Below are 23,689 nucleotides of genomic sequence, written 5' to 3'. Positions count from 1 at the left end.
TCAAGAGGGCATGTCGCCGTGAGCACTCAGTAGTAGTTTTGGCTGCTCTGCCGTTGATGTTGTCATAAAAGTTTTCTTTTTTTCTATTTGTGGGGAGAGTCACAGAGACAGACGTCAACCGCGCCCACTTGCGCCCATACAGAAGAACCGTTGGATTCTTCTTGTTTCTTCTTCTTTTCAACTTCTTTTCTACTTGGGGGAATTTATTCAGTTTCTTTGGTCACTGAATTTCCCCCTTCAATCTCAATTCATCGCGTTTCTGCCCCTCTCTCACTAACTACAGGTACATACTAGCTACCGTCTAACCAGGAACAAGCACAATGCCCCCGAACAACAAGAAAAAGAAGAAGCCCGCGGCCAACCCAGCTCGAGGTTTCGCTACTACGTCCATCCCCTCCAAGCCCAAGCCGGAATCGACTACGTCCACCCCGCCAACCGCAGCAACAACAACTCCAGCAGAGTCCAAGACAACCTCCGCACCACCGGAAACAGATCAGCCCACACCTGCAGAGAGAGCCCAGCCCTCCGAAACACAGACAAAAGACACGCAGTCGCTGCACCAGTATACACCGGAGCAGTTGGAGAAGCACCTGGAGGACGCGGAACTTCAACTACTGGTCGAAAAACACGCGTCGAAGTGTAGGAGCGATGCTGCTCGGCATGTGACGAAGCTGGAGACGGAGCGACGGGTCATGCGACAGCAGGCGTCCGGCTCGCTGAATGTTTTCGAATGGTTGCCGGCGGATGTGTTGAACCGGATCCTGGGTCTCGTTGAGACGGAGGAATGTGAGCTCAGTCCACAGCCAGGCGCGAAACGGACATTCTCGGAAGAGGATCTATATATGAAGCTATGGACCCTGAAAGAGACCTTGATTAAACTTGGATTTCCCGAGACAAGGGTAGATGAAGCTTTGAAGCATCTTTTGGTCTATTTTGCAGGCAATACTGTTCCTACTAATAGGGATGCTTTGTGGAATATGGACGAGATACTAGACTGGTTTGCTCTGCACTGTGATCCCGCTGAGCTCCCATCTTATGCTAGGACGGGTGCACAGCTGCCCAAATATTCAGATAAAACGATATCCTGGATAACTGGTAAATCTAAGCTCGTCGTGCTTTTAGTAATTGAAAAGCTAATTCCCGTTTTCTCTTATTAGAGGGCGACCAGCAAAAGTCCGGCCCCGCGCAAGGTGAAAGCAAATGGACTAAACCTTCTAAGCCCGAGTCCAAAGCTCCAACACCCCCAGCCCTGGACTATGACTCCGATAGCTCGCTTGAACCGGATACCTTGGTCCCTAAGTACTTGGATTTGCAGATCAAGCTGTACAGCCTCTGTCCAGACCTCTACGACAAGCCGAAAAAGGGAAAGAAATCTGGTCGGGATAATACGGACAGTGGCTCTAACGATCCGCAAGCAGCAAAGATTCAGCGCAAGATCTCCGGCATTGAAAAGGACGTGCTTTTCGACCGTGAAGAGGCGGAGTACAAATGGAGAGAAAGGCTCGAGGATCTTAGGAAAGAGGCATCGTTTTTCCGGCGTACTCAGCGCGAGGAAGAAAAACCTCCTGCTGAGGATCAAGAGCAACCAGAGGAGACGAAGCCGGAGCCGGAGCTGGAGAGTGATGTGCTGGCCGCTGCTGGTGACAACGAGAATGCAGACCTGCTTGGAGACATGTTTGGGGTCGAAGAACCAGAGTTGGAGTCGGGCATTATCCTTGAGGAGCTGAGTAAAGCTACGATGTATGTCCGTGATTTCGGCAAGTTTTCCGGTCTCAGTCCTCGACGGGTATTAGAGGAAACGTGCAAGTCCAGGTATGCCTACCTATATTGCTACTGGTGCTTTCTCCATGAAGCTGATGAGTTGTAGGGACACCGGGTGCAAGATCATTTTCAAGGACTTTTCCGCTTCATCGTACCAGAACAGAAAGGCAATTGAAGTGCGATGGTCGAAACCGCAGGAAGTCCCGTTCGAACTGTCGCTCGACATGGTGACGCACAAATCGAACGCATACGCTACGTACGTTTCTATGGACAACATCGCAACGCCAACTCAGCAACAAGCAGAAGCATATGTCTCGACGCTAGCTCTCTTCATCCTGTTCCCACAGAACTCCAAGGAGGGCAAAGCCTACATGCGGCTCCCAGCGGTCTGGAGGGACCTTTGGACCGAGCTTGCGACTGTCAAAAAGACACAGGAGGACGAAATCGACAAGAAGACCGTCACTTGGTTGAAACAGCTTGTGCAGGAGAATAACGGTGGCTTCGAAGATGATGTCGTGTTATCTGATAACTTCCGCAGGAGAAACGGTACTGCTAGCAAGCCCGAAACACCGGTGAAGACGGTGCCCAGAGAGAACCTAGGCCCCAACGATAAAATAATACGGGCATGGTTGGAAAAAGCCTCCACTTCTTCCTTCCATTACATGATGCAGGGCCGAATGAGTCTCCCTATTTGGGATTTCAAGGAGGAAATTCTCACCACGCTGGACACTCACCGCGCCCTCATCATTTGCAGTGAAACTGGTAGCGGGAAGAGTACCCAGATTCCGTCGTTTATTCTGGAGCATGAGATGCAACAGGGCCGCCCTGCGAAGATCTATGTGACGGAGCCTCGGAGGATCTCTGCTATCTCGCTGGCACGGCGTGTCAGTGAAGAACTGGGAGAAAGCAAGAATGATGTCGGGACATCCCGGTCTCTGATTGGTTTTGCTGTCAGGTTGGAGAGCAAGGTCAGCCAATCGACGAGACTAGTATATGCGTATGTTCTTTTCCTTTGAGATAAGGTACTTGGGCTCACACTTGACAGGACTACCGGTGTTGTGGTACGAATGTTGGAACGGCCGGATGACTTCCAAGACATCTCGCACGTTGTGATTGATGAAGTGCACGAACGTACGATCGACAGCGACTTCCTCCTTATCGTTATTCGACGATTGATGCAGAGAAGACCCGACTTGAAGCTCATCCTCATGTCGGCCACTCTCGAGGCACAACGTTTCTCGAACTATCTCGGTGGTGTCCCTGTTATGAACATCCCTGGACGAACCTTCCCCGTGGAGATGAAGCATCTCGAAGATGCCATCGAGCTGACAAACTACCGGTTGACTGAGAACGAATCGAACGCTGTGGTCGACGAAGACACAGAGGAGATGGCTGAGAGCTCGCAAGGTGACGCTGCTAGCGGTGTTCAGTCAACCCTTGACGCTTATTCGAAGCAAACGAGAGAAACGATCCAGAACATTGATGAATACCGTCTTGATTACCAGTTGATCAAGAGGCTGGTCATGAAGATCGCCTCGGCGCCCGAGATGTCGCAGTACAGCAAAGCGATCTTGATTTTCATGCCTGGTATGGCAGAAATTCGTCGCTTAAACGACGAGATTCTCTCAGAGCCAACATTCCAACAGGGCTGGATCGTTCACGCGCTTCACTCTTCTATTGCCAGTGAAGATCAAGAAAAGGCGTTCAATGTGCCTCCGGCAGGGATGAGGAAGATCGTTATTGCTACCAATATTGCGGAAACTGGTAGGCTTGCATGCTTGCTTGTGTTGTTTATGGGGACTTAATGCTAACTTCCCTAGGTATTACAATTCCGGATATCACTGCTGTGATTGATACGGGCAGAGAGAAGACTATGCGGTAGGAATTTCGCCTGGCTGTAAGCATGAACGTTACTGACTGGCCAGGTTTGATGAACGACGGCAACTGTCGAGATTGATCGAGTCATTTATCTCGCGGGCCAACGCCAAACAGCGACGAGGACGAGCTGGTCGTGTCCAAAACGGAATCTGTTTCCATCTCGTTACCAAGTACCGCCATGACAGATTGGTACGTTGTGTTTCCTACTGGCTTAGATTTTGTCCAGCTGACAACCCGTAGCTCTCCGAACAACAAACACCCGAGATGCTCCGTCTTTCGCTACAGGATCTCGTCCTACGGGTGAAGATCTGTAAACTCGGCGAGGTGGAACCGACTCTCCTGGAGGCCGTCGACCCGCCATCTCCGAAGAATATACGGCGGGCAATCGACTCCCTCAAGGAAGTCAAGGCCCTTACCAACACGGAGAATCTCACCCCGCTGGGAACGCAGCTTGCCAAGTTGCCATTGGACGTGTTTCTCGGAAAGCTGATCATCCACGGGGCATTCTTTAAGTGTCTAGACGCGGCCATTAGCATTGCGGCCATTCTATCATCGAAGTCCCCATTCGTTAGCACGATGGGTTCTAATTCGCAGAAAGAGGTGGCGAGGTTCTCGTTCAGAATGGGTAATTTTTTGTCCTTTGATTTGCCGCCTGAGTTGCTGGCTAATGTTTCCCCACAGGCGACTCGGACCTATTGACCGTTTACAATGCGTATTGCGCCTGGAAACGAGCAAGGAGCACGCCTGGATCCAACGAATATGCATTCTGTCGGAAAAACTTTCTCAGTTCACAGACGCTGCTGAACATCGAAGATGTCAAGATGCAACTCGTGGTATCCATAGCCGATGCAGGACTTTTGCAACTGGACGCCTCGCAAAAGACCTCTCTGAACAGGTCGGTCACTATTCAATACCCGATTCCCGATTTCCAAGACCAAAACTAACGGGCAACAGAGCCCGATCCGGCGGCCGCAACCGTCAATTCTTCACCATCCCCGAAGAGTACGACATCAACAGCGCCAATGACACAGCAGTAAACTCCGTCGTCGCATGGAGTTTCTACCCCAAGCTCCTCGCCCGCGAGGGTAAAGGATGGCGAAACGTCTCAAACAACCAATCGGTCACGCTGCACCCGACCTCGGTGAACAAACAGGCAGACGCATCGGTGAAATGGGTATCATTCTACCATCTCATGCAGGCGCGGAATCGGAACTATAACGCGCACGAGACAAGTGCTGTGGATGATTTCGCCATTGCGCTGCTGTGCGGTGATGCGGAGTTTAAGGTATGTAACCCCTCTTTCCTTCTGTACGCCCCACGGTAGATCATGTGAGATGCTGACTGGTTATGCTAGATGTACTCTGGGGTGATTTCCATCGACGCCAATCGGATCCGATTCGCGGTGCGAGACTGGAAATCCATGCTTGCGCTGAAGGTGCTTTCTGCGAGAATCCGGGAGATCCTCGCTGGCACGTTCCGTGAGCCGCAGAGGAGGCTGTCATACAAGCAGCAGCAGTGGATTGAGATATGGCAGACGATCTTTTCGCAGGTGAAGCAGTGATTTGATTTGATTGATTTGTCGGTGTCTCGGTGTCGCGGTATCTATTGGTAAGGCTGGGATTGTTGGTGTGGAATAGGTAGGATGGGATGATTTATGGGATAGATAGATGTTCGGACAAACATATGGATTGAACATAACGCTAAAATGAAATAAAATGTCTAATGAATCTAACCTGACAATAACTAGAGCTCATCCCCAAACGTCCTCTTGCCATTTGTTCTTCTTTTTGATCGCCTTGGTCCACTCATTTGTCTCGTCGTCTGCCCATCCTTTAGCTTTTTGCATCTCCTGGCTGACCACCTTCTCGACTTCTCTTGCCATTCCAGCACGTCCACAGATGTACAAGTTCGCACCTTGATCCAACAACTTGACCACATCACCGGAGTACTCCTCGACCCGATCCTGCACATATCGTCTCGGTTCCCCAGCATGCTGGTATCTCGAGAACGCGGTAACAATCCTTAAACAATCACTGATACCACCCTGTTCCTTATCCTCCCTCGCCAGCGCCTCCAATTCCTCACGGTAGATGTAGTCTTCTTCTGGACTCCGACACCCGAAGAATAAAATCATCTCACCAACCGGCTTCCCGATCGAGCGCAACTGCCGCCTCTCAGCAACAAATGCACGGAACGGCGCTAGACCCGTCCCAGCCGCGATCATAACAAGCGGCACAGCAGCCTGAATGGGCAGCTTGAAGCGGGTACGGCGGAGATGGGCAAACACCTTTTTACCCGTCTTGCCCTCATCTTCGGGACGGAGGGCGTTGTTCGGTCCGTCTGTCGGGTATGTAAGACCGTACGGGTGTGTTTCCGGCTGTGCAGTGGCGAGGAGGTAGTTTGATGTAATGCCGTGGACGAGCTGGTTCTGGTTCTCGGGGACAGGGGATGAGGAGACGAGGACGCTGATGGATGGTTTGCGGGGGGCGATGACGCTACTTGAGGAGATGGAGTAGTAGCGTGGTTGGAGAGGGCGGGAGGACTCGACAAGGAAGGAAAGGGGAATGCCAGACCAGGCATTACTGCTCTCAGTGCAAACGAAGTGTAGTAACCGGCCGAGGGTGATGTAGTTCCGGTTGAGCAGATCCGCGTATGCGGCCTTGTCCTGGCCCAGATGGAGGAGTTGGGCTTTTGCCTCTGGAGTAGGGGCAAATTGGGCCAGGCCCAGGACGGTGTCACGGTTGACTTGGGCGCAGATTTCGAGGTAGTAGCGGAAGAGGGCGTCAATGGTGGTTGGGGTTGGGATGGCGACCTTTGTAGTTGCCGGGTCGAGAGACTTGATGCTGATGGGTGTCTGGCCGCGCTCGGACGAGAAGCCCAAAGCTTGGAGGAGCAAGTCTACCTCGGCGTCTGGGTTGGATGGCCAGACGGCAAGGTGGTCACCGGTCTTGTAGACCAGTTCGGGCTGGCTGGTGATGTCGAGGTCGATGTGCAGACAGTGCCGGTCGGAGTTGTGGAAGAGTTCTTTGGTATTCTCGATACCCAGGACGCGGACGGGCGAGCTGGTCTTAGAAGCTTGTTTGTTGTCCGGCTCGCCGTGGTTGAGGTCGATCGGCTCAAGAGACGTATCCTCGTCGACTTGGAGAATGGGCAGGTATCTAGGTTCCGACTCGTGGAAACCCAGCTGATTCTTGAAGACGGCAAATAGATCGTCTTTCCAGGTCATGAAGTCTTCTTGTGTGGCGCCTTCAGCATCATTTGCCTTGGCCACGGGCATAACCGCACGGGCTCCGAGCTGGTCCAACCCCCCTGTAACGACATCGACCACCCGATTGTAGAACTTGTAGTTCGAATTCCCAAGACCAAAGGCCATGTAGCGCAAGTGCTCTAGAGATACCCCGCCATCTCCTTCGCCTTTTTGAACCTTGCTAATCCACTCCCAAAACTCGGTGGTATTATCACTGGGATCGCCTTCACCATACGTCGAGAGAATAAAGATAGCCAACTTCCCTTCGGGAATCAACTTTATCGTCGCAGGATCATAATCCGACAGATCAGCCGTCATAGTCTCTTGTCTAAAGCGCATCGAGATCTCTCTCGCCAACCGACTCGCGAAACCTTCTGCCGTCCCAGACTGCGAGCCCCACAAGACAACGATGCTCTTGCCCGTTTCTTCGAGCTTCTGGGCGATGTTCCGGGTTTCTTGATGAATGTTGGCGGAGCCGCCATTTTCGAGTTGGGGACGTTGGAAATAGAGGTAGTTGAGAGGGTCGGGTTGATCCCAGAAGAGGCCGCGGGAGAGGTATGCGGCGTAGGTGGTGGACATAAAAGCGATAGCAGCATAATCAACCACGCCCGTCGGTCTCAGCAATTGGGCGAGCTGAGCAAAGTCCGGAGGCCATTGTGCAGTCATGGTGAATGGCAATTGAGATATTTGATTGTTGAAACTGGTTCAATTGGAACCGAGAGGCATCTTTATAACTTCCATAGCTATCAACGCCTCTCGGGGAATCGACCTTGACCACAATCACATCGCGAGGGCTTTTGCTCAGCAAGGGAAGAAATTCCATCTTCGACATCCCCGTACGTACAACCTCCGCGTCTCGTTGTTATTGATAGTATCCACCCACGTCTGCCCCGTGATGTCAGAGATCGCCGTTCTACGTTTGGGATATTATGTACCCCCAGGCGGCCGTTTCTGAAAATGCGGGGGATAAGATGGGCTCGAGAAGAGGAATATTCCCCGCCACGACATACAGGGAAACTTTCTCCTTTCGGTAACCGATAGCGGGGAATGTTTCTCTCGGCTTTGCTGGTCTTGATCAGCTGCAAAGGTAAATGCAGCTTCCTCTGGCTAGAATGTGGAAGCCACAGGAAGTATCAAGTAGTATTGGGGATGAATTGCCTGTGATGCAATGTCCGTACAGCTACACGTGACTTGTTCAACCCTGTGTGAAGCGGGGTCTCTCGGATCGTAGCTCAGAGGGGAAATCGGGAGTCGATTATTCCGGACTAACGAGGTCTATATGGAGAGGACTAGCTGGACGAAAGAGGTATATTGCCTAACGAACGTATGTGCGTGTACGCAGCTGATTGAGTGCTTAATCTACCTAAAGGTGCGCACACGTTGGCCTATATCATCGGACCGGCGGGACTTGCCTGATCAGTCCGACATGATTCCTTATCACTGTGCACTGGAGAGATTACACCAATTATGTACTGTTCATTTACTGTTTGTGGATAGAAAGAACGAATGAGAATGTCATAAAAGTCATAATTCATTTTCCAACCAATGCTAAATCATCAAATACGCTAATACATGAAAAGAACAGAATCTATGCAGCCAATTCCCTCCTCCAGATCTTCACCGGCATATCTCCCAGAATCAAATTCATCGACTCCAACCGCTTTAACTCCCAGTCCGGATACGACAACGCAAAGTCATACCGATGTACCAACGAAGCCAAGGCCTTGGTCTGTTCCAGATACGAGATGTTACGTCCAATGCACGACCGCGCACCAGCGGAGAATGCCACAAAGTACGGCTGCACCGCCTTGCCCTGCTCGCCCATGAAGCGCTCGGGGATGTACTGCTTGGAGTTGGGGAACGCCCGTTCGTCGTGGTGCGCCACGTAGGCCGACATGCTGACCGAGGTCTTTCCCGGGACCCACTGGCCGAGGATCTCCAGGCCTTCGGCGGGTGTTTCGCGCGGTAGACCGTGCGAGGTTGGGGGGAAGATACGCATGGATTCGTCGAGACAGGCGCGGAGGTAGGGCAAATGCTTGACCTTGTCGTAGGGGGCGATCACCTCGTCAGGATCCAAAACGGAGTCGACCTCTTCGCGGAGCTTAGCCAGACAGTGCGGGTTCTTGAGAAGCTGGTACATGACGTTGGCAATGGCAACGGCGGTGGTGACGCTGCCAGCGTTCATCATGATGTTCACTTCGGACACGACATTGCCCCATTCGAGGTTGTTGGGGCGGCCGTTCTTGTCCTCCATGGTCGCCTGGAAGAAGTCGTCCAGCTTCTCACCGGCCTCGTAGCGGCGAAGGCGCTCGATCGAGCGGCGCCAGACAATGTTGTCCCAGTGCTGTCCCTTCTCCTGCATCCGACGGAAGTATGGAATGACATCGACTAATTTGTTGAGGATCGGGTACCAGTCGTAGTTCCACAGGATCATAGACTGCTTAATCGCATTGGGATACAAGGCATCCCGCAAGCTGACCTTGTATGTTTTCCCATCCTTGGTCTCAGCAATACACTCATCACTCCCAGTATCGAGGAAGCCCAGCTTCTCCGACAGACCAATATCGGCAATCGCGTCGAGAGTGAAAAAGTTGGTCCACGCCCGGAAGTCCAGAGTAATGTCCTGCGGATCCGGAGCAATCTTGCCCTTGAGCACAGCCTCGGAAGCAGGTGCCGTGCAGACCTTGTCAAAGTGTGCCACCAGCCGCTCAAGTTTATCAGTGACCTTATACTCCCAAGTCTCAAGGTTCTTCAGCGCGTACGCAGACGAAAGCACCTTTCTCTTCTGCGAGTGCTCGGCCCTGTCAATTACATCGGCAAGGTGGTAGTGCGTCCCGGCAGTGACAATGTAGGACGGATCCTTGATGCACTTTGTTCCGTGACCGTAGATATCCTTGATAGCGCGGACATCGCCGTAGGACAGGGTATTGGGCCCGGTGCGGATGACAGGGTTCTTCTTGTGCATTTCGGACAGTTCTTTCGAGCGGAAACCTCTCGAGGCGAGGATCATGAAGGGAATTGCAGACATTCCGGAGAAGGGTGTCATGTTGGGGTATCGCCGGAGACCCTTGGGGTCTCGGATATATTCAGCGAAGGGATAAACGATGAAGTAGATGAAAGAAGCGAATAGAATAAACGACGCGTAGGGCGCCAACAACCACATTGACCACATTGTGCCGGGTGATTTGAGTGTGACTCTTGAAATTGATTTGGAATTGGACTTGAGTTCTGCTCAGTTCCAAACGACCATGACAGAGCTGGCATTCTTATAACTCTTGAATTGTTCATATCGGAGATTTTTGCTTCGATATACACTGAGCTCACACTGAGTTCAAGATGCATCCACCCGCGGTATCCCACCTGCAAGGACGGGGAATATTACTCCCCCCGGAACAGGAAAAGAATCCCGTCTGGCATCAATATCTCCCAATCCGGTAAGTCTTGTAAATGCAGACAAGAAATACGAGACGAATATCCGCCCTTGGCAATGACAGTGCCAATCCGGGGAATCCGGGGCACTCCGCATTTTTTGAAGATAACGGCACTGTCAAAAGCCGAACTGAAAATGTATATAAATGCATGAAATGAGAAATGTTGTCCATTCTCCACCGAACCAGATAGTTTATACAATCCGCACTTAGCGACAGCAATCAAACCATGAGCACGACGAAACTTGACTACGAGGACGACGATGACTTCAAGGCCCAAGTCATCCATGATGAACATGGTGTTGGCCAGACCCTGGCCCTGGACGACTCCATTGAGGAGACAAATCCTGGTAAAGGTGTCTGGTTGATCGCGTGTACGGTGTCTATGGGAGGATTTCTGTTCGGTATCTACCCTCCAATTCATCATGTATAACATTCATGCTGCATAACGCTAACTGACAGGGAAGGTTATGACACTGGTGTCATCTCCGCGGTCCTCGTGAATCTAGGAACAGATCTTGGTCACACGCTCGCCTCGAATGAACAAGAACTCGTCACATCCATCACCTCCGGCGGTGCCCTCGTCGGCGCCGTCATGGCCGGTCTGACGTCGGACCGTTACGGCCGCAAACTGGGCATCTACGCCGGCTGCGTGGTGTTCCTACTCGGCTCCATCATCCAGGCTGTTGCCTACTCGGTGGCTCAGATGACCGTCGGTCGATTCATAGTCGGTCTGGGAGTCGGCAGTGCCGCTATGATCATCCCCCTGTACATCGGAGAGATGGCACCAGCACGCTCGCGTGGACGACTGATCGTGTTCGACAACCTATGCGTCGGGTTTGGACAACTCATTGCCTATGCGCTTGGGGCAGGTTTCACCAGCGTCACCCACGGATGGCGATACATGGTTGGTCTGGGCGGCGTCCCGGCAATCCTTCTCTTCTTCCTACTTCCTTTGTGTCCTGAGTCGCCACGGCAACTCATCGCACATGGCCACGAAGAAGACGCAGTGCGTGTGCTGGGCCGGATCTTCCCTAATGCGTCGGACGAGCAGCGACAGGCCAAGGTGCGGGTGATCCGGCATTCGATCGAAGAGTCTTCTGTCTCGATCTCGGATCGGAGTCTGTGGTGGCAGCTCAAGCAGCTGTTTACTATCCCGGCTAATCTGCGTGCGTTGACGACGGCGTGTGTCGTCATGGCGGTCTCGCAGCTGGGTGGGTTCAATACGCTGATGTACTACTCGGGGACGCTGTTCTCTATTGTTGGGTTCAATAAACCAACGGTTGTATCGATTGTGGTTGGAGCGACGAACTTTCTCTTTGGGTTTGTGAATTTCGGTGTTATTGACCGGTTTGGTCGACGAACTGTCCTTTTGATTACTCTTATGGGAATGGTACGTCCCCTTCCATTCCGCCTTACCTATGTTCCAGTGACACAACTGACAACCTGACAAATAGACAATCTCCCTCGTCATCGTCGCCGTCGCCTTCAACTACATCCCCCTAACCCCTGAGCTCGAACCCCAAGAAGGCAACAGCATGAACTGGGCCGCCATCCTCCTCCTCGTCTTCATCATCGTCTACATCGCCTTCTACGCCGCCGGCGTCGCGCCCATCTCCTGGGTCGGCACCGAGTTCCTGCCCCTCGAGGTCCGAGCTCTGGGAACGATGCTGAACACCGTGACATGCTGGGCATGCAACATTATCATCTCGTCGACGTTCTTGTCGATGATGAAGGGGATGACGCCGAGTGGGGCGTTTGGGTTCTATGCGGGGATGTGTGCGATTGGTTGGGTGTTTGCGGTGTTTTGTTATGCGGAGGTGCATAATATGCCGCTGGAGAAGATTAGGGAGGTTTATCAGCATGGGTTTGGGGTTAGGTATGCGAAGAGGATGCAAGCGGAGTTGAAGAGGGAGAGGGAGGAGGGGATTCAGGGGAACAAGGATGTGGTGTAAATGTATATACACATACTGTACAGATAACTGTACATACAGATAGTTGTAAGTATCTGTATTTTAGCTGTATCTTTGTAGCAGAGAATGTATTGCTATGTTTTTTATGTTACATGATACATGAGAGGAGATTCAACTAGCCCTGTATAGAGTAGTAAGTTTACTCCTCATCCAAAGGAGCCGTCAATCCAACCCGGTCAATGGTCTTGGTGTAGGCAACACCTCCATTCTCCCGGTCCTCCCGGACAACCAGGTCCTTGCGGTTGGTGTCGACAAGCAGGCGGATAAGATCGGGGCGCATGTAGTGACCACCCTGATTTGTTAGTTCATTTGTTTCTTTCTCTTCGGGATCAGGGGAGCTTACAAAATCGGCCAACGACTTGGACAGGTGGCATTCATCGAGGTCGATCTGTTCGCGGCATTATTTAGCATTGACTCGGGCAGGCATGAAGAGATGAGAGGGAGGAACATACGTCAACGTAAAGAAGACCCTGGAATTCCTTGTCGGGGTGGGGAACCAAGTTCTGACCGTCAGGGCCGAAGATACGACCATGGCCGTTGTAGATGTTAGGGTCTTCCAAGTCCCGACCAGCAGGGGTGTTGAGTCTGATTCCCTCGGCCGTGATAGTCTGCCAGGGAGCCAGGGTGAAGGTGCCGGTTTCGATGGCATACTCGGGAGTTACGAGCTACTTCGTCAGCATCACTCATTCACAAGGAAGAGGAGAGGAACGTACATCACAGTTTGCCTCAGCAACATTGGTAAACGGATCCGGGTACTTCAACGTCTCCTTACCCGGATACAAAGGCCAAGCAGCAACATGCACCTGCTCACCCAGCGAAGCCGCATACGACTTCATGAACGGGTTCATGTTCTCCCAGCAGTTCAAGTGTCCAACACGTCCGATCTCAGTCTGCACAACAGACTCGGTAGTGTCACCGGTTCCATCTCCGAAGACAAGGCGCTCAACGTGAGTAGCGCGAATCTTGCGACGGTGGTTAATCACCTCGCCCGTGGGCGAGATGAGCACCTGCGTGGTGTAGAGGCTGGCCAGGTCCAGCTCGGAGTAGCCCAGGGAGACGAAGATCTTGTTCGTGCGGGCAGCGGCGCGGATCTGGCGCATTTCATCTGAGTCCGAGACAAGACTGTTCTCGCGGTAGGCCTTGAGGAGGGGGAGGCTCTCTTGGTAGGTCACCTTCCAGGCCCAGTAGGGGTATCCGGGGATCCCTGTTTGTGTTAGTGTTGTATGGCTTGCTTGGTAAAGAGGGACTTACAGAGCTCAGGGAAGGCAATGAACTTGCAGCCAGCTTCACCGGCTTCGTTGATCCAGTGGATGGTCCGGCGGACGGATTCCTCCAAGTTGAACCAGCCGGGTTCAGCGTTGACGGCGGCGGCCTTGTACTTCTTGAGAACGGGAGCCATTGCGATTGTTTGAAGACGAAGTCTTAATTGTTTCTGGTTGTTGGAATTGAAGTGATTGAGTTGATGAGACTCAGAAACCCGTTCCCTTTCCATCCTTATATACCCTTCATTCTCAACCCAGTTCATACTCGACCATCATTCCACTCGGCTCTCCCGGGCTCGGTCTCTGCTCTTTTTCTATCCCCTCATCCGTTCACGAATATCTCCAAACATCCAAACCACAGCGACAAGGTGTAAGGCCTCCGCACGGTCCAAAAACGCAGCACAATCTCATGATGCCCGGGATTTGCTCAGCGCGGGGGGGCAAACATATCGTCGGTATACAGGCGCAAACAAAGCACGACAATCCGCGGGGTTTGGTGATAAACTTGCATTCACATCAACGGGCTTGCGTGGAACCGGGATGTGCCAAAGTACGTGGTTGATCTATCTGATACGGATTTTCGGGCTCGAATAGTGGCGAGGGTCTGGGTGATTTCGGAGCAAAGCCCGGATTGTGTAAGCCGGTCTAGCCGTTTGGTGAGTGTAACTCAGGAATTTCTGGTATCTTGCGATTTCATCATCTGGTAGAGTCTGGATTTGAGGAGATGGAATGGTTATTTGTTATGGTGAGGGGTTTGAGCAGGGTATAGGGCTTAGCCGGCCATTTAGTTTGGCGGTTACCCCTTAATGTTTTTATGTTATCATAACTAGTTCATTAATTCTAAAGTACCTGCGCAATAACTATAATGTAACGTCAGCAAATGCAAAGTATCCGAAGATCTTTGGCAAGTGGAGTTAACTATCCGTACATCCCTGTCTCTCACCTGAACGATGGATGAAAAAGTTCCGAGCAACTTTCTATAAGAAATAATGAAAGAAGATAGGTGTAAACGCTGGGTCCACCCGCGCAAATCTCCTATAGCGCATATTCCGGAGTACACTGTCGTCGAAGTACATAAACCACGAGTATAACAATGAAAATCAAAACAACCATGGAGAGTTGAGTTCGGGGATTTGAGCCGGGTTTAAGGCACACCATTCGGTGAATATCAAGATAAAAAAAAAAAGTATTACTGTTAGAATGGTTCTATTTGTTTAACTGGTTAGCAAGCACCATGCATAGTAAACATAAAAGGCAACACATACGAAAGAAGGTTTTTCCAACGTAGGCCCTTATGGTGGGTTGGACTAATGGGTCCGGGATAAGCATCAGCTGTAATAGTAGTGCTAGTTTTATTTTTAGGATCATTCATCTCCACGGTTAGTTCAGGGCTTTGTTTCCAGGGTGTTGACTCGTTGAGCTGGTAGATGTATGGAAGCAAGTAGAGAAGTAAAAATGGTAAGAGAGCTACTGCCTCTACCCTATATTACAGGCTCTGCAGCCTGACATAACACACGAATTCAACAAATGCAATGCCATTATCCCTTCCCCATCCCCGGCCAATCTACCACCAATATCAGCATCCATCCAAACCTGAGAAGAAAAGAGAAAACTCACCATAAACACTCCTAACCTCCGCCCTCCCCGAAACAACCACCTCATCCCCAACCCTAACCTCCATCCCCTTCCCAGTAAGAGTAGGTAAAAAAGCATACCGCCCAAAAACCGGACTAAACCGCGCCCCCGTATCAACCCGTCTATCTTTCATTAGTTTCTTCAATACACTTCCCTCCTCGCCTTTGCCCATTTTGCCGGTTGTGTAGTCGACGTTGATGCTCGTGCAGCGGACGCAGTTTGCCGTTAATAATAGTCTGCTTTCTCTTTGGTTTTGGCTTTGGTTGGGAATGGTGAGTTCAGTCCAGAAGTCTTCTTCGAATGCGGTCTCGGCACCGGAAATAACGATGTTAGGCCGGAACTTGGTCATGTCCATTGTCTTACCCTGGAGTCGGGCTGAGACGTTGTCTAGCGATGTCACGGAGGTGGCTAGGTAGGGCGCGCAGTCGGCGAAGGTTATGTATGCTTCTTCTCGTTCTTTCTTTCTTGCCTTCGAGCTTGTCGGCGCAGAATTCTGGAAGAGGGGAAATACTCGTAGTATAGCCGCACCCACGAGAAAATAAATCGATATCGATCCATACCCATACCCGTAAACAAGGACCGTCCATAGAACCATCACGACCGCTGTTCCTTCAACTAATACCCTCGGTGATCTCAAACCAAGACCCAAGCCCATATTTACCCAATTATTCGAAGTCCGCCACTTCAACGGCGCAAAATTCCCCAACACACGACGCGAATGCGGTCCTAGATATACCAGCACAACCCTATACCGGAAACACCCACTGAACCAGTCGTTATATTCTGGACCCATATCATACGCCCTCGTTGGACTTCCGTGGAGTGATATTTGTACCTCCTTGAGATTTAATTCTTCCACATCCGGTTGTAGCGGGACTTCCATCCTCTTCTCCCCGTCCATATATGCTGTGTCAGTCGGAGGCGAGTAAGTAACAACAATCCTCCCCTCGCTAGTCTCGTCCCCATCCCCATCCCCCTTCGGGAAAAGGATATCCGTCCTGAACAGTGCCATCTCCGGAAACTTTGACACGCTCATATGTCTCAGCTCCTCCACGCCGTCTGGTTTGGTGGTGACCTTGAGGAGCATGAAGCGGCGGTCGTATTGGAAGCCTGTGGGTGTGAGGTGGGCGGAGGAGAGGGAGATTTCGCGGAGGGATTTGATGGGGTATGTGTATAGCTGTTCGCGTTAGTACAGTGGGGGGTTCTGGCGATGGGGATGGGGTGGGGATGAAGCGGGGAGGTACCTTTTCGATTTTCATGGTGATCGTCTGATTATATGAAAATGAACGGGTCTACTCTGTAGTCTATACTGTACTGTGTAAATAGTGATAGTCTACGACTATTTATAGCTAGGGCTGGCTTCTTTATCACTACCGCTATCGAACTGATAGCATGAGAGCAAACATAACGACACTTAACACCGCAATAGGAAATACTTTCACAATTCTAGAATCAATCGCATGTGTTCGTGTTGCACACCGCAATCGACGTGACATAGGAACCGTTTACCCGATGTGGAAAAGGCAAACCAGCCTATCACAGGGGTGACCCTGGCATATCAAGGAGTGCTGTGAACCGTCGTTGAAATTTTATTGTAACATGGACATGTGCTTATCATAACCTTACATGTGTTGAACATACAAATCATATCATTGAGGGAATAAAAAAGAAGCAAGGAAAAAGAAAAAGGAAATCACTCATCCTGCCATGGGAGACTAAATGTTCCCACCCAGTCTTCCACTTCTTGTCGCAGGAGAACGATCTCCGAGACTTCTTCGCCCTCGCCAAGGTACTCAAGGAATGCCTTGACTGTGCCCGGGTTCTTGACTCCCTTCTCGGCAGCGCTCTCCCGCGCGGCCTTGTCCAACTTCTGCGTGATGATCACCGCCCGGTCGACAATGTCGGCCACACGGCGGAAATCCTCTGGCTGGAAGCCACGAGTGGTCATGGCAGGGGTGCCCAGGCGCAGACCGCCAGGGCGCAAGGCGGATTTGTCACCGGGAACGGTGTTCTTGTTGGAAGCCACGCCGCAGAGTTCCAGCACCCGCTCGACACGGGCACCGTCCACACCGCGGTTCTTCAGGTCAACGAGGACCAAGTGGTTGGCAGTGCCGCCGGAGACAATGTTGTAGCCCAGGCCACCGTCGTTGAGCGAAGTTCCCAGGCGCTCCGCCAGAGCCTTGGCGTTGGTCAGAACGGTCTCCTGGTAGGCCTTGAATTCAGGGGTCTGCGCCTGCTTGAGGGCAACAGACAGAGCGGTGATAGTGTGGTTGTGGGGGCCACCCTGGTGAGCGGGGAAGACGGAAGAGTTGATGGGACCCTCCAGATCGTACATCTCCGGGTTGCCCTTCTTGTCCGTCCTGCGGACACCCTTGCGGAAGAAGATCATGGCACCACGGGGACCGCGCAGGGACTTGTGGGTGGTGGTGGTAACAACGTCGGAGTGAGTAAACGGCGAAGGAACAACATCAGCGGCGACCAGACCGGAGATGTGGGCCATGTCGCTCAGTAGGTAGGCGCCCACCGACTCGGCAATCTCGCGCATCCGGGGGTAGTCGATCAGTTGACTGTAGGCCGAAGTACCTGCGATGATGACCTTGGGACGATAAAGCTGGGCAGACTTCTGGAGGGCGTCATAGTCGATGACACCGGTGGACTCATCAAGACGGTAGGGCATGGTTTCAAAGTATTTGGAGATGAAGGATATCTTCTTGGTGGGGGTCTGATAGCCGTGCGACAAGTGACCTCCGTGAGGGAGGTCAAGACCCATCAGGCGGTCATGGGTATTGAGGAGAGCGGACAGGGCATAGAGGTTTGCGGGGGAGCCGGAGAGGGCTGTTTCGTCAGTTCCAGTACACTTTTCAAGCCAGTATTGGGGCAACTCACGTTGAACATTGACCCCCCATTCCTCCGGGTTTAATCTGAAAGCTTCCAATGCGCGCTGTTGGCAAAGTCGCTCGGACGCGTCGATCCACTCATTTCCTCCGTAATATCTGGCACCGGGGTATCCCTCGGAATATTTATCTGAACTGGTCAGCGCGGCCAACGGTGATACAAGGAGAGGACTCACTTTGCATCACACTCCCAAGCGCATCGAGAACAGCTTGGGATGTGAAGTTCTCGGAGGGAATGAGGTTGATGAAGTGCTTTTGGCGTTTTTTCTCCTAGACGGTCTCAGCATGTATTCCACCCTTATTCCAATGTAGAAGCGCACCTTCTGGATAATATCGTGGACGGCGGGGTCGACTTCTTCGAGAGATGCGGAGAGCAACTATACGTCACGAGTTAGCTCAATTGGGTTACAACCAAAGGGAATGGAAGCCACGGGGTATGCGCACACTCTGCTGGGAGTCCCGACTCGACGAGGAGACATTCCGGGCTTGCGCCGGGGCTCTGAGGGAGGAAAGATGAAATCCGGGGCGAATAGATGCGAGGGAAGCGATAGGAGCAGCTCTGGAGCTCCCGGCGAGCGGGAGAACGCGCGAGGCCTGACGACCGCAGCGGGAGAGCATAGTGCAGTATGTTTAACTGTAATCACACAATAGAGAGAAACAATTCAAGAAGAGAAAAGGAAAGTAGAAAAGAAACAGAGGAAATAAAGAAAGGCAAGCGATAAGAATGCCGGCGGAGGGCGACATCAGATACGGCCGGGTTTCCGTTGCCCGCGGAAAGCAAACGGCACTATTCCGAATCGGGGAAACATGGCACGTGTATGGGACATTTATTAATCCGGTCCGGGTTTTTATCTTGGGGTCAGAAAATTCTGCAATTTCTTCTTTTCTTTCCTCTTTTTTCCTCTTCATCACACAACTAAATCCAAGATGAAGAGATGACGGTTTGACTTTTCAGCTCTCGGAAGGATTCTATATCTATTCTGGGCGCTGCTGACATGTCCCCCGTCCATTCACCATCCATTAGGGGCAGCTTTTACATCTGATTGGAGTTGTGTGTGTCTGCATGATATGAGTTCTGTTCTACGGAGTACAGCATGATTTATGTCAGGGGTCGGGTAGAAGCATGTAAATAACTAGATTTGGAATAATTATACTCGTTTGTTTGTTCTACTCTGTTCCCCGTATTCGTACTCTGTGCTCGTCTTTATACAAATTCCGTACTCTCGGATATAAATAGCATGTCAGATCGATAGTCGAGTTCGTCTTGCCGATGGAATACCTATTGAACTATGCTAAGTCTAGACTTGTCTTATATTCTTCCGGGGCAATGTCCTGAATTGGCCGAGTGTGCTGTATGCCCCTGATCAGGACACTGGCACTCGAGTAGGTACACTATAGGTCTCTGTATTTGTACAAAATATACTTTTACGGGCATAGGTGAATATACTTCATACACACACACACACACAGAATACTATGACAAGTACCCCGAATAATGAATGATTCGCATCCACGGTTTGTTCCGGATGAACTGTGGATGATTGACAGGTACGGGTGGTGCGTGGGCATAACCCCCCTTACTAGTACCACGCAGACTAATTAAACAACCCAAAACAACGCCAAATCTTAAGGGGAAATTAAACATAAAAGCCTTTCCCCCATTTAATTCGCACTCTTTCCCTCTCTTCTCTTCTTCTCTCCAACCCGTTCACTCTCTAAGTCCCGGTTCGCCGAGTACATTCTTTTTTTTTTTTTGCATCCTTGCATTCAGTCACTCGTTAGGGTCACTCTTTATCCCACACACACACAACAGCCAACATGCGTTTCTCTCTTGCTGTCGCTGCCCTCGCGGCCGGTGCTGCTGCCGCCGTCGCTCCTCAGGAGGAGGAACAGACCGTTACTGTCACCGAATACACCACCTACTGTCCTTCTGCGACCATGAGCCAGCTTCCCCAGTACACCACTTCTGCTGGCCACTCCTACAGCATCAGCCGTCCTCTGATCACCTCCACCGTCACTCACTGTGAGAAGTGGTACGTCTCTTTAATTACACCCCCATCTACATACAGTGTACTAACAAAAGAACAGCAGCTCGACCCCCGTCCCCTCCTCCACCATCCCCGTCCAGGTCCCCGTCAACACCCCCGAGGTCAAGCCCAGCCCTAGCCCCGAGTCCTCTCCCGCCTCTTCTCCCGTCTCCTCTCCCGCCGTGACCGGCTCCTCCAGCTCCTCCGTCGTCCTTGGCGGCTCTTCGCCCACTCCCGTCATCCCTCGTCCTTCCTCCGCCGAGGCTATCGGCCAGGGTAGCGCTTCGTCGTCGGCTTCGGGCTCGGCCACCACGCCCTCGTCGCCGATCTTCACCGGCGGTGCTTCGCGCGCTGCGGCCGGTGCTGGGCTGGGATTGTCGACTGTGTTCGGGCTTGTTGCTTTCTTGCTGTAAGCTAGCAACTGGGTTTTAATTGAGTGGCTTGACTCCAGTGGCTGGGTGACTTGAGTGTGCAAGTGCTTTTGTACATATGGAGTGGTAGTGACTGACTGGGTTGAATTTTCGTCTGGTTTTATTTTGGTTTTTTATCTGATTTCTTAATTTTCTTTTTTTTTTTTTTTTTTGTTTCTCTTCTTCTGATCATATTGATTCGTCTCTCCGTTATAATGGATATCTTGCCAAGGATGTATCCACGTGCTCATAATGGAGTTTACGCTTAATGAATATACCATTTCGCTTTTGTTAGATATTCCTATGATTTGCTTTAAGATCTGCACTCTTAAGATAGTCCAACGCTCTGTCTAGAACTTCCACCGCCGTATCCTCCACCGTCGGAACATTCATCCGCCTCATAATCCGCACGCACCCAGTCCACCAACTCCCTCAGCTAGGCTGGTGCGGTACACTGGGTTTGGCTAAAAAGCCTTGAGGGTTTTGAAACAACTTTTGCTTGCTGCGCTCGTCTGCGAGCAATGCAATGCACGCAAACAACGCGGGCAGGCCATACACCGCCGTTCGACAAATGCCTCGTTCTTCGAAAAGATATTGAACATCGGGGGAATAAACAAGAGCAACCTTGATGTTGAATATGTAGCTAAAGAGATAATGAACTGTTTGAAGGGGGTCGCATCTTTGTCTCAGTGATTTGATGTAGATAAACTTGTGAAACCATGTTAAGGCAAAAAAAGAGAATTCCTTCCCTTTCGCCTCTGGTAATACTTTCCTTCGATAAAATACAATTCCCAGTTGCAGATGATTAAGTTACTTCATCATGTGTTATATTAAGCTTCCAGTACAGGCAGCAGCGGATCATTTCGTATCTCAGAAGTTGACCGACTTGGACAAATGAACTCATGGCCTGCTAGCTTCTCATCAACACTGTCCGATGTGCCGCGCTTTCCAGTTCCTGCCAATAGCGATTATTGAGAAATTCCTTCAAGAAAGAATCGGTCTGGATATCTTTCGACCTTTCTCCAGGGCATCGGATCAGGTGTTCCATCTCGAGTAAATTATGTTACTGTGCAGGTTCTACAGTGAGCAAGCCATGCAGGAAACGTAGGAAGTGTTCGGGCCTTACTGGCGTCACCATGTGAACACTCATTCTATACGACTGAAGACATAAACTATGCGACTATGTGACTACAGCCAACACTAACCTTCAGTCTTTCGTTATGCAAGCATCGTCTTCGACGGCTGGAATAGTGGCAGGATACGACCTCCTAACGACGTCGTTCTGGGCCCTCGTCCTCAACCATAACGATGACGAAATGAATTTCCGGGGAAATTTCACGCGATGCTACCGGCCTTCGGTCTTTTGAAGGCTCAAATAGTGCTAGTGCTCCTGGGAAACACTCTAGGCCGCACATCACTGCGTATATGCTTCGAAATGAAACCATGGTTACAAAAATATACATCCGCCTATGCTTCGCTAGCAGCTATATATCTCGTGCAAAGCCCAAAAATCAGAAGAAACCAAAGAGCATAACACGATATATCAACATCAGCGAAACCAATGAACCCAAAAAGCCTATATAAAAAGTGGCGCATGTGCTTTGAAACAGAGACCAGCTTTGCTGGTAGGTTGAAATAAAGGAACTTTTTATTCAATTATGGCAAGGTGGCCGAGTGGTCTAAGGCGCACGGTTCAGGTTACTGGATCTCTTAAGCTCTTCCTTCGGGTTAGCTTCCGTGTCTCGCAAGGGGCGTGGGTTCGAATCCCACCCTTGTCAACTTGTTTTGTTTTTCATATTCCTGATTCCTGAAAGTCTTTATTTTTTGCCAACTTGCATTTTGTTAGTTGCTCTTCCATATCTGTCGGCTGCCCTGGTCTTCTTCTTTTTGAGTTTATGAAAACCTCAGAAATGAGTCTCGTGAACGGAAGAACAAAGCGCTGAAGCAGGGAGAGTTTCATTGACCGATATACATTGGAAACATGGGCTTTGATTGTGCTTATAGTGCGGTACGAAGTACGTGGGCTAGAGATGCTTTACTGAAACTGAAGCATGCGCATCGCACGCGCATCGCATCGCATTGCCATCGCCGAGATGAGGAAGTCGAATCGCATAGTCGATGTCCCAGAACAGCGCATCACATCCGGCCCAACTCGGCGCATACAGCGAAACAAATATGTCCTGTCTGTCAGATCAAACTAGGAAACCTGTTACTCATCAATGGCAAGGTGGCCGAGTGGTCTAAGGCGCACGGTTCAGGTTACTGGATCTCTTAAGCTCTGCTTCGGCAAGCTTCCGTGTCTCGCAAGGGGCGTGGGTTCGAATCCCACCCTTGTCAATTTCTTTTCGTTCTTTTTGCTTTCCTTTCCTTTTTTTGTTGTCTTTCGTGGTAGCTGAGTATCCTCCGAGCGGTTCGCTGCCCGCGGGCACTGTCGCGATGACTGGCGGACGGTCTCAAGAGGACGCCGGGGATAATCGACGCTTTTGTAGGTCGTTACTTGTTGAGGCCTCGCTTGGAACTATGTAGTTCTCGTACGCGGTATATGTGCCAGAGATGGTCTGGGGCGCTTGGGGACGACACTAAAGGATTCGTGCCGGCAGGGAAGAGGCGTAGCGTAGCGAGACCAAATGACTTCCGGGGAGTGCAGTGAGAGAATGGGAGTTTGTTCCGGGTGCATCTTGCATACCAAGTGATAGATAGAATAGATCGCCATCGCCAGGGGAATAAATTACTTGTAGAGTGCATTGTGTATCTGTGCAGTATGTATGTCAAGAATGATGCATCATATATCCCTGTAGTATGCATATGTTTACTTTTACGGAGTACTCATGCTTGCACTTATTGAATATACTACAGTGCTTCGTCACTGCAAGTACGTAACACAGATAGTGACAGTACCAGACTTCCATTCAGCCGACAAGATTATAGCTATCCATGTATTGAACAAACATACGCTTCATATCGTACAAGTGCAGGTGTCTATGGATACATATTGAACTTCCCCGCATTGCGGACCGACGCAGGGGCCATCGGCTTCGGCTGCGGCTGTCGGAGGCCCATCGTACGGAGTATGTACAGAGAATATAAATACAAGTACAACGATAAAAGGAAAGAGACAGTATAAAAAAGAATCATGTCTATTTACGCTGCAAAGCTCGGCCGTAGGGTATCATA

The 23,689-nt window shown here is 50.9% G+C and overlaps 11 protein-coding genes and 2 non-coding genes across 13 annotated transcripts; 6 read left to right on the top strand and 7 right to left on the bottom strand.

Annotated features, from left to right (window-relative positions):
* Positions 1-157: 157 nt before the first annotated feature.
* ASPGLDRAFT_1405689 (putative ATP dependent RNA helicase) lies at positions 158-2,222 on the top strand. Its single transcript, XM_022541704.1, has 4 exons — positions 158-1,095; positions 1,158-1,701; positions 1,763-1,812; positions 1,868-2,222. The coding sequence occupies exons 1-3, from the start codon at positions 321-323 to the stop codon at positions 1,791-1,793; spliced, it is 1,350 nt and encodes a 449-aa protein (XP_022401677.1). The 5' UTR covers positions 158-320; the 3' UTR covers positions 1,794-1,812; positions 1,868-2,222.
* Positions 2,223-4,293: 2,071 nt separating this feature from the next.
* On the top strand, positions 4,294-5,295 carry ASPGLDRAFT_1405501 (oligonucleotide/oligosaccharide-binding-fold domain-containing protein). The gene is made up of 3 exons (XM_022541703.1): positions 4,294-4,534; positions 4,594-4,924; positions 4,994-5,295. The coding sequence occupies exons 1-3, from the start codon at positions 4,461-4,463 to the stop codon at positions 5,198-5,200; spliced, it is 612 nt and encodes a 203-aa protein (XP_022401676.1). The 5' UTR covers positions 4,294-4,460; the 3' UTR covers positions 5,201-5,295.
* A 94-nt stretch (positions 5,296-5,389) lies between these two features.
* On the bottom strand, positions 5,390-7,552 carry ASPGLDRAFT_81509 (NADPH cytochrome P450 oxidoreductase family protein; the record flags this gene model as incomplete). The annotated part of the gene is made up of 1 exon (XM_022550119.1): positions 5,390-7,552. The coding sequence occupies one exon, from the start codon at positions 7,550-7,552 to the stop codon at positions 5,390-5,392; it is 2,163 nt and encodes a 720-aa protein (XP_022401675.1).
* Positions 7,553-8,407: 855 nt separating this feature from the next.
* On the bottom strand, positions 8,408-10,149 carry ASPGLDRAFT_45936 (cytochrome P450). The gene has a single exon (XM_022546349.1). It carries the CDS (start codon positions 10,056-10,058, stop codon positions 8,475-8,477), a length of 1,584 nt encoding a protein of 527 aa, XP_022401674.1. The 5' UTR covers positions 10,059-10,149; the 3' UTR covers positions 8,408-8,474.
* Positions 10,150-10,543: 394 nt separating this feature from the next.
* Positions 10,544-12,352, top strand: ASPGLDRAFT_81507 (myo-inositol transporter; the record flags this gene model as incomplete). The annotated part of the gene is made up of 3 exons (XM_022550118.1): positions 10,544-10,688; positions 10,782-11,707; positions 11,772-12,352. 3 exons carry the CDS (start codon positions 10,544-10,546, stop codon positions 12,267-12,269), a joined length of 1,569 nt encoding a protein of 522 aa, XP_022401673.1. The 3' UTR covers positions 12,270-12,352.
* Positions 12,353-12,426: 74 nt separating this feature from the next.
* ASPGLDRAFT_124106 (carbon-nitrogen hydrolase family protein) lies at positions 12,427-13,686 on the bottom strand (the record flags this gene model as incomplete). The annotated part of the gene is made up of 5 exons (XM_022540461.1): positions 12,427-12,579; positions 12,631-12,675; positions 12,740-12,952; positions 13,001-13,491; positions 13,539-13,686. The coding sequence occupies 5 exons, from the start codon at positions 13,684-13,686 to the stop codon at positions 12,427-12,429; spliced, it is 1,050 nt and encodes a 349-aa protein (XP_022401672.1).
* Positions 13,687-14,348: 662 nt separating this feature from the next.
* Positions 14,349-15,114, bottom strand: ASPGLDRAFT_45932 (uncharacterized protein). The gene is made up of 2 exons (XM_022546348.1): positions 14,815-15,114; positions 14,349-14,755 (listed from the first exon to the last, which is right to left on the bottom strand). The coding sequence occupies exons 1-2, from the start codon at positions 14,919-14,921 to the stop codon at positions 14,650-14,652; spliced, it is 213 nt and encodes a 70-aa protein (XP_022401671.1). The 5' UTR covers positions 14,922-15,114; the 3' UTR covers positions 14,349-14,649.
* Positions 14,987-16,453, bottom strand: ASPGLDRAFT_45930 (MOSC domain protein). Its single transcript, XM_022546347.1, has 3 exons — positions 16,429-16,453; positions 15,167-16,361; positions 14,987-15,113 (listed from the first exon to the last, which is right to left on the bottom strand). The coding sequence occupies exons 1-3, from the start codon at positions 16,441-16,443 to the stop codon at positions 15,088-15,090; spliced, it is 1,236 nt and encodes a 411-aa protein (XP_022401670.1). The 5' UTR covers positions 16,444-16,453; the 3' UTR covers positions 14,987-15,087.
* Positions 16,454-16,532: 79 nt separating this feature from the next.
* ASPGLDRAFT_45928 (serine hydroxymethyltransferase) lies at positions 16,533-19,008 on the bottom strand. The gene is made up of 5 exons (XM_022546346.1): positions 18,523-19,008; positions 18,399-18,455; positions 18,255-18,348; positions 18,071-18,208; positions 16,533-18,019 (listed from the first exon to the last, which is right to left on the bottom strand). Exons 1-5 carry the CDS (start codon positions 18,694-18,696, stop codon positions 16,878-16,880), a joined length of 1,605 nt encoding a protein of 534 aa, XP_022401669.1. The 5' UTR covers positions 18,697-19,008; the 3' UTR covers positions 16,533-16,877.
* An 814-nt stretch (positions 19,009-19,822) lies between these two features.
* ASPGLDRAFT_45927 (putative GPI anchored protein) lies at positions 19,823-20,878 on the top strand. The gene is made up of 2 exons (XM_022546345.1): positions 19,823-20,111; positions 20,167-20,878. The coding sequence occupies exons 1-2, from the start codon at positions 19,897-19,899 to the stop codon at positions 20,516-20,518; spliced, it is 567 nt and encodes a 188-aa protein (XP_022401668.1). The 5' UTR covers positions 19,823-19,896; the 3' UTR covers positions 20,519-20,878.
* A 1,297-nt stretch (positions 20,879-22,175) lies between these two features.
* ASPGLDRAFT_t83 lies at positions 22,176-22,293 on the top strand. Its single transcript has one exon. It is a non-coding gene; the product is annotated as a tRNA-Leu (tRNA).
* Positions 22,294-22,736: 443 nt separating this feature from the next.
* Positions 22,737-22,852, top strand: ASPGLDRAFT_t84. Its single transcript has one exon. It is a non-coding gene; the product is annotated as a tRNA-Leu (tRNA).
* ASPGLDRAFT_45925 (uncharacterized protein) lies at positions 22,758-23,237 on the bottom strand. Its single transcript, XM_022546344.1, has one exon. The coding sequence runs from the start codon at positions 23,190-23,192 to the stop codon at positions 23,034-23,036; it is 159 nt and encodes a 52-aa protein (XP_022401667.1). The 5' UTR covers positions 23,193-23,237; the 3' UTR covers positions 22,758-23,033.
* Positions 23,238-23,689: the final 452 nt, after the last annotated feature.

The sequence above is a fragment of the Aspergillus glaucus genome (assembly GCF_001890805.1).
Source record: "Aspergillus glaucus CBS 516.65 unplaced genomic scaffold ASPGLscaffold_8, whole genome shotgun sequence".
In the NCBI taxonomy this organism is placed as follows: Eukaryota; Fungi; Ascomycota; class Eurotiomycetes; order Eurotiales; family Aspergillaceae; genus Aspergillus; species Aspergillus glaucus.
This window is presented reverse-complemented; position numbering and strand designations above follow the sequence as displayed.